Source organism: Gavialis gangeticus, unplaced genomic scaffold, assembly GCF_001723915.1.
Source record: "Gavialis gangeticus isolate Ggan-Ray unplaced genomic scaffold, GavGan_comp1, whole genome shotgun sequence".
NCBI lineage: Eukaryota > Metazoa > Chordata > Crocodylia > Gavialidae > Gavialis > Gavialis gangeticus.
Window position 1 is genome coordinate 193,065,674 of NW_017729032.1, and position 6,841 is coordinate 193,072,514.

The 6,841-nt window shown below is 37.1% G+C and overlaps 1 protein-coding gene across 8 annotated transcripts in view; it reads left to right on the plus strand.

Annotated features, from left to right (window-relative positions):
* GK (glycerol kinase) overlaps positions 1–6,841 on the plus strand; it is a 201,426-nt gene that overhangs the window by 138,583 nt on the left and 56,002 nt on the right. For 5 of the 8 annotated variants that reach the window (XM_019524213.1, XM_019524210.1, XM_019524211.1 and 2 more), the window contains 2 exons: positions 466–546; positions 4,387–4,473. In XM_019524213.1, coding sequence (XP_019379758.1) covers positions 466–546; positions 4,387–4,473 — 168 coding nt within the window. Of the gene's footprint in view, positions 1–465; positions 547–4,386; positions 4,479–6,841 lie in introns of those variants that run through there. The other 3 variants (XM_019524218.1, XM_019524217.1, XM_019524216.1) reach the window with 2 other exon arrangements.

The following is a 6,841-nucleotide window of genomic DNA, read 5'->3' on the forward strand; positions in this document are numbered from 1 at the left end:
TTTTTTTTTTTTTTTTTTTTTTCTCTTTAATGAACAGGAAAGCTGAACTCAGAAATCTGATTCTCTGCTGCTTTATTCCTAGTGCAGTTAGTTCTGGCCCTATTGAGTCAGAATGATAGTATCTGACATCCTTTTCAACAGATAATAAATAACTATGCAAAGTGAAATACAGTCAAGAATAGAAATTGTAAACAGTGTGGTTTTTTGTTGGGTTTTTTTTGTGTGAGGTATTGATGGAGTTGCAAATTTAATCATGCATTGGGAGCTGGTGTGGGGGGTTGATTTTACTTTTATTATGGGGAAAAAAAACCCTAACTCTCCTGAGAGAGTGAATTTCATTGAAAAGAGATCAGGAGTAACTGCTTTGTCCTCATTCGGATAGCTTTGCAAGACAAGGAATTATTGGTGTATTACTATATTTAGAGGTGTTTTTTCCACATGTTTAATTTTTTCTTGTGTTTCCAGAAAGTGAATATCGCTATGCCAGATGGAAGAAAGCAGTGATGAAATCAATGGGATGGGAGACATCTGAACCTCATTCAAATGGTGAGTCAGTACTTTATAACTCACTGACTTGTACAATCTGCATCCTTTAAATCATTCATTGCTCTATACACCCATGAAGAAGTAGCATTTTCCTGTAAGACAAAGATCTGCTTATTTCTAATTTTTAGAAGTCTTCAACATTTGATATAGCTGTGTTTTCTGAGCAAACATGGCATTAAAATATATTTTTTTTAAATGTTGATCCCTGTAACTGGGAAAGTAAAATTGCTAAAACAAGGTAGTTAATGGTGGGGTTAATGACTTAGAGGTATTATTGGACCCTTTCATTTCACTGAAAAATATCACCTAGCTGCAAAAGAGCTCTGGAAATAAGTCAAGCAAAAAGTAATAGTATTTTGCCCTTAATTTTGTTTTATAAGAATTGCCGTGTATTGGGTCAGACCATATAGGTCCATCTTGCCCAGTGTCCTGTATCACACAGTGGCAGAGCGGATGCTGAAATGGAGACTCAATTGGGTATGACCAACATTTTTTTTCCCCACTGTTCCTCTCTCACTTGCAGCCTCCAGCATTTAAGGTCCAGGAAGTTGTAATTCGGAAGCTGTTGCTAACTCCCATGCACTATAGCTATCCCTTTTCTCTGAGAATTTATGCAATCCTTTTTTGAAGCTAGCTAAGCTGTGAGCTTCCACAGCTTCTGGTGGCAATGAGTTCCACACTTCTTTTTCACACAGCGTGTAAATAAACTTCCTTTTGTTAGTTTTAAACGTACTACCTACTTGTTTTACTTTGACCCCTAGTTTTTGTATTGTGAGATTTTGAGTAATTCCTATTTCCTTATTTACTTTCTCTTCACCATTTAGTATTTTGTAAACCCTTATCATGTCCCCCTTCAAGCATCTGTTTTCTAAACTGAATAGACCTAGCTCTTGAGCCTCTCCTTATATGGAAACTCCTCCATACTACTAATCATTCTTGTTACCCTTCTCTGTACTTCTCTAGTTCTTCTATATCCTTTTGAAGTGAGGGGACCAGAACTGGGCACAGTATTCAAGGTGTGGATGCACCATGGATTTATAAAGGGGCATGGTGATACTTTACAATTCCTTTCTTAATAATCCCTAACCTTTTGTTTGCCTTTTTGACGGCTGCTGAGCACTGAGCTGACATTTTTAGCAAATGGTCCACAATGACTCCCAGATTTTTCCTGTGTGGTAACAGCTATTGTAGAGCCCATCATAATTTGGGTAGAGTTTTGGTTATTTTTGCCCAGCTGCATCACTTATCTACATTGAACTGCATCTGCCATTTAGTGGCCCATTCGCTCAGTCTTGCCACATCCTCTGTAGTTCCTCACAGTCTGCCTTGGTCTTTACCACTTTAAATAATTTTGTGTCATCAGCAAATTTTAGTGACCTCATTTTCCAGATCATTTATGAATAGGTTAATTGGCACTGGTCCCAGCAAAGATCCCTGGGGAGATCCCAATGTTTATTTCTTTCCATCCTGAAAAGTGACCATTTATACTTGTCCTTTGCTTTCTACCTTTTGAGCCAATTTCTGATCCAGGAGTGGACGTTCCCTGTAATCCCATGACTACCTAATGTAGTTAAGAGCCTGTCAGAGGTTTTCTGGATGTCCAAAAATACTATGTGAACTGGATTGCCCCAATCCACTTGCTTATTGACACCCTCGAAGAACTGTAGTAGGTTGGTGAGGCATGATTTCCATATGATAAAGCTGTGTTAATTCTTCCCCAGAAAGTTTCTACCAGTTTTCCTGGAACAGAAGTTAGTCTCATTGGCCTGTAATTCCCTGCCACCCCCCCCCCCCCAGCCTTTTTTTTAAATATGAGAGTCACATTGGCAACCCTCCAGTTCTCTGGTACTGAGTGTTTTTAGTGATAGGTTGCATACTGCAGTTAAGAAATCAGCAATTTCCAATCTGAGCTCCTTCAGGACCCTAGAGTGAATACCATCAGGTCCTGGTGATTTGCTACTGTTTTGTTTATTACTTTCTTCTATGACCATTGAAACCTCGGTTTGGGTCACCTAGTTAACAGATATAAGGATGCTGGTAACATAGGTCACATAAATAATGGAAATATCAAGTGAAGACTGCAGCTCCCTCAAATCTGAGTCAGTAAAGAAGTCCACATTAAAAGAAGGTATGCACAATGCAAAGCTGGGAGGTGCAACTCCATGTTACAAAAGAAAAATGTCTTGGGCTGCCATTTTTTCTGCCTAACTAAAGAAAGAGATGAGGATCCCGACCTTTGAAGCTTGTTGATCTGTAGATTGTAGCCTTGCAAAGTTTTCCAGTGTTGGTTAGGCTTTAGCTAGAACATTATGGGCAGTTCTAGACTCCTCAGTTTAAGAAGAATATGGAGAAACTGAACTGGATCCAGAGGCAAGTAACAACAAAGGTGATAAGGAGGTTGGAATGCAAGCTGTATGGGGGGAGTTTGAACAAATAGCAATGTTTAGTTGAAGGAGATGAAGTAGGGGGAAGCATGTTGGCAATTTTCAAGCATTTGAAAAGCTGCCATAAGAGGATGGGCCACAAGTGTAGCAGAACAGAAGTGTAGCAAATCTGCAGCAAAACATATTTATATTAAGAAGTAAATGTTCTGTTAATAGTAGAACAAGCTGCCCAGGAGAGTTCTGGAATCTCTTTTTATAGGAGGATTTCAGGAAGAGGATGGTTAAACCTTTGCCTGGACTAGTACAGGAATAATGCATCCTAATTTTTGTAGGGGGTTGGACAAAATGACCTGAGAGGGCCCTTCCTATATTAGTTCTAACCCAAAAGCTAACAGGTATGATGCAGAAATAACCTGGAATGGGAAGCTACACACAAGAAACAACACGCACATCCCCCTGAAGGACTAAGCAGGTTCTGTTTCATGTTCTGTGGGAATGACAAGTTGAAGTTTGAACAAAAGTTTCCTCCCTTCACAAGTATGCAATTTGGAATATGCTTATATATTAACTTGAAAATAACTTTGCACACCTGGATCAAGGCTTAAAAAACAGGACTGAAGTATTTGAGTTGAGAAAGTAATTGCAAAATGAACAGACAAAAAGCCCCCAGATAAACAAGTTCTGATTGCTGCTAGTAAAATACACAAAATGCTCTACTTCCTAGAATTATTTGGCTCTTGAGAACAGTTTAAATACAAATTAACTAGACATTTTGTTAATTCAGTACAAGATTAAGTTGATTACCTAGACTGATCCTTTTAAAGAATACAGATGCATCTCATTTGAGGTAATGGATACAAAACAAAATCCTCTCTTGAATATTTGGAAAAGCATATTTATAATGTGAGTGCATGCAACAAAGGTTGATTTTTGACTAAACTGCCATCAGTCATGATTTAGACTGTCTTCTGAAACTGTTAAGCATCTGAAATGCCCTGGCGTCTAGTGACATACGTTTAAACTGTTTATTTCAACAACAGCATTGAAAATCTCTCAGCCCCCAAAATGTATTTACCCTTTTTTAACCTGAAGTGATAGGCAGACTTTTGTAAAAATTCATGTTCTTACTTGAGTGTTTCCTTTTTACCATTGGGAAAAATCTTTGCTTTAACTCTTGTTTGGAATTTTTGCTGCTTGCATTCTGTCTTTTTTTCTGAGCATTTTGATGCTAGATAATATTAGAAATGGTTTCTGCCAACATAACCTTGAAATGTGGAGGTTTGGGCCTATCTTTAATTATGGTGGGTGGACGGGTGAAGAACTTTTGATAGCATTTTTGCAGATGTTACTACTCTTTGCTGTTCATATGATTCTTAACACAAATCTTGCAATTTATATATATATATTTCTTTTTTGATTTGCTTGACTGGAAACACCTTCTCCTGGATGACTTCAGGTGACACTAGTATCTTCTGTAGTCTGCCTTTGGGTTTTTATATAATGAGTAGCATGATAATGTTTATCGGAGCAAAGTACATCTCAGGTTAGTTGAAATAGATCCTTCTAAAAGATTTCTTCACTAGTTAAATGTATTTGTTTTTCATCTGCTCGTTCTTGGCAAGAAAGTTTTCAGCGATCTTTGTTGCCCATGCACATGGAGAAATGTTATGGATTTGAGTTAGACCACCTGTACCTAAGGAAGTACAGAGCAAAAAATAACTGTCTGAAACTCATGCCCTGTTCCATGAACTTTGATGTAGAATTCTACACAAAGTGCATAAAATGTTGTAATATATAGTCCAGAAATGTTTTGTTATTGGAATGATACATCTGATGCAGTATAGAGCATGTTAACAGAGAATCATAACATCTGCAATATGCCACAACTTAAAAATACAAGTTCTAGCCCTCATCCTGGACTTTCATATAAATTATGATGAGTGTGTGGCTTAAAGCTACAAGAGGGCAAATTTTGTTTTTATCAGTTTTTAAGAGATATAGGAAATAACCGTGGAGAATTTGCTACATCTGTAGGACTTTTTATTATACTCTTTCTACACTTTGTGTTCTCTAAGTGCCTACGTGAATTTTCCATTATATCTAACTAGATGTGTCTATTTGTGTGAAGAGGAAACAGCGCAATAGCCCTTTTTAAGGGAAGAGACAGTGTGCATGTGCAGTAAGGATTTATTGTCAGTTTTATCACTTAAAAAAATTGTTACTGTAGACTCACAAAGTTTAAAATAGCAGAAATGCAAAAGAATGTTGTAGTTATACATTGTAAGAATAAATAATTGACATAGAGACCCACATCCCTTGTTTGAGCTTTGGGCTTTAAAAAAAAAATGTTTTCAGCCTGAAGCAGATGCATTTAATCTTAAGCATTGTGCGCTTCTGAAAATTTACTAAACACTAATAAATTTCTAATAACTCTAGACCATTGTTCTGGTGGTTAGAAATGTTTCTGTTTCTGTTCATTCAGTCTCTACTCTTTCTGTTCAATTCTGCTTATCCTTGCATAGTGCTTAAAGACTGCATGTGCCTGAACTTACAGAAAGCTTTGGTAAAAAGTGCTTAGAATGAATTACTTACTTACTAACTCTGTAACATAGCTGGAAGTGAAAATGATGACTTCTGCACATTCCCCCCTGAGGAAGCAATAGCTTAAAATCACCATGTCTAAGGTGAATTAAGGGTGTGCACATATAGACCCGCACCCTTAATGCACCTTAAAAATGACTAGTGCACCTTAAATCGGCACATGTAGATGCTCTTATAAATAACTATTATGTGAAAGTGGGCAAAGCTTTAGCAGGTCAAATGAGGAAATTTGAATTACGGTACCAATCCTTGACCACATGTGGGGAAGCCTATAGCAATATGAAAATTTAAATAATCAAAAGCCAAAATGGGGAAAGCATTGACCTCTTTATTTGATAATTCTGGTTTACTCTAAGTAAAAAAACAGTGCATCTGTTAACCTAAGTGCATATCTGAGCTTCTGCACAAAATCAAATCCATCCACTCTCATTAAGACTTGTCAGCTCTCTTCTGACCTCTACAGGGAAAAATGTGTGCGGAGAATAGTCTGAATCACTCCAGCTTTCAGACAAACCTAGGAACCTTACTATTAAGAGAAGTGAAGGAAAGTATATATCGGTACTTTTTAGTGTATTTAATATGTTCCCACCATTTGCTTAAGAGGAAAAAAATCAAAAACTTCAACCAGTTATCAAAATGAGAAGGTAAAGAAGGAATTAATTGAGAAGGACTTTCCTTTTATAGCATACATACCTTAAAACCAGGCCAGTTGGCCAAATTCTACACAAAAACAGTAGCAGAGAAATCCCATTGACTCATGGTTTTTTGATGACTTCTTTGGAGCTGCAGTGTCAATTAAAAGATAATTTGGCTAGCTGAATTCAGTCCTGAATTATTCTGCCATCCTATATACACTAATCCCTGTACAGCAACAAAGCAATTGTTAACTATGTAATATTAGTTTTTCTCCATAGTGTTACAGTATGACAAGCACTAGTACAGCAATACTTAATAAGGAAGCTGCCATAGCAATAGTTTTGTTCATTGCTGCAGCTTGCTTTACCAAAAGTTGAATAGAAATGACTAGCTTATTTCTAGTGAAGAGCCTCTGATGGAGCATGACTGTTACTCTGGGGAGAGAAAACCCTGATGGTTATATCTAACAAACAGTTATGATTTTTTTTCCCCTCCCAAAATATATATATGAAGCATGCAGAGATCCATGTGTTACGATCTCATAAGACATTGTTCAAGCTTAAGCGGGTTTGGGACTGGTCACCTGATGGGGAAAACCTGAAGCAAAAATTCTGTTTGGAGATGAACTGAGTTTTTCCTTCAGTGACTCTTTTTTTTTTTTTTTTTTTTTGGTG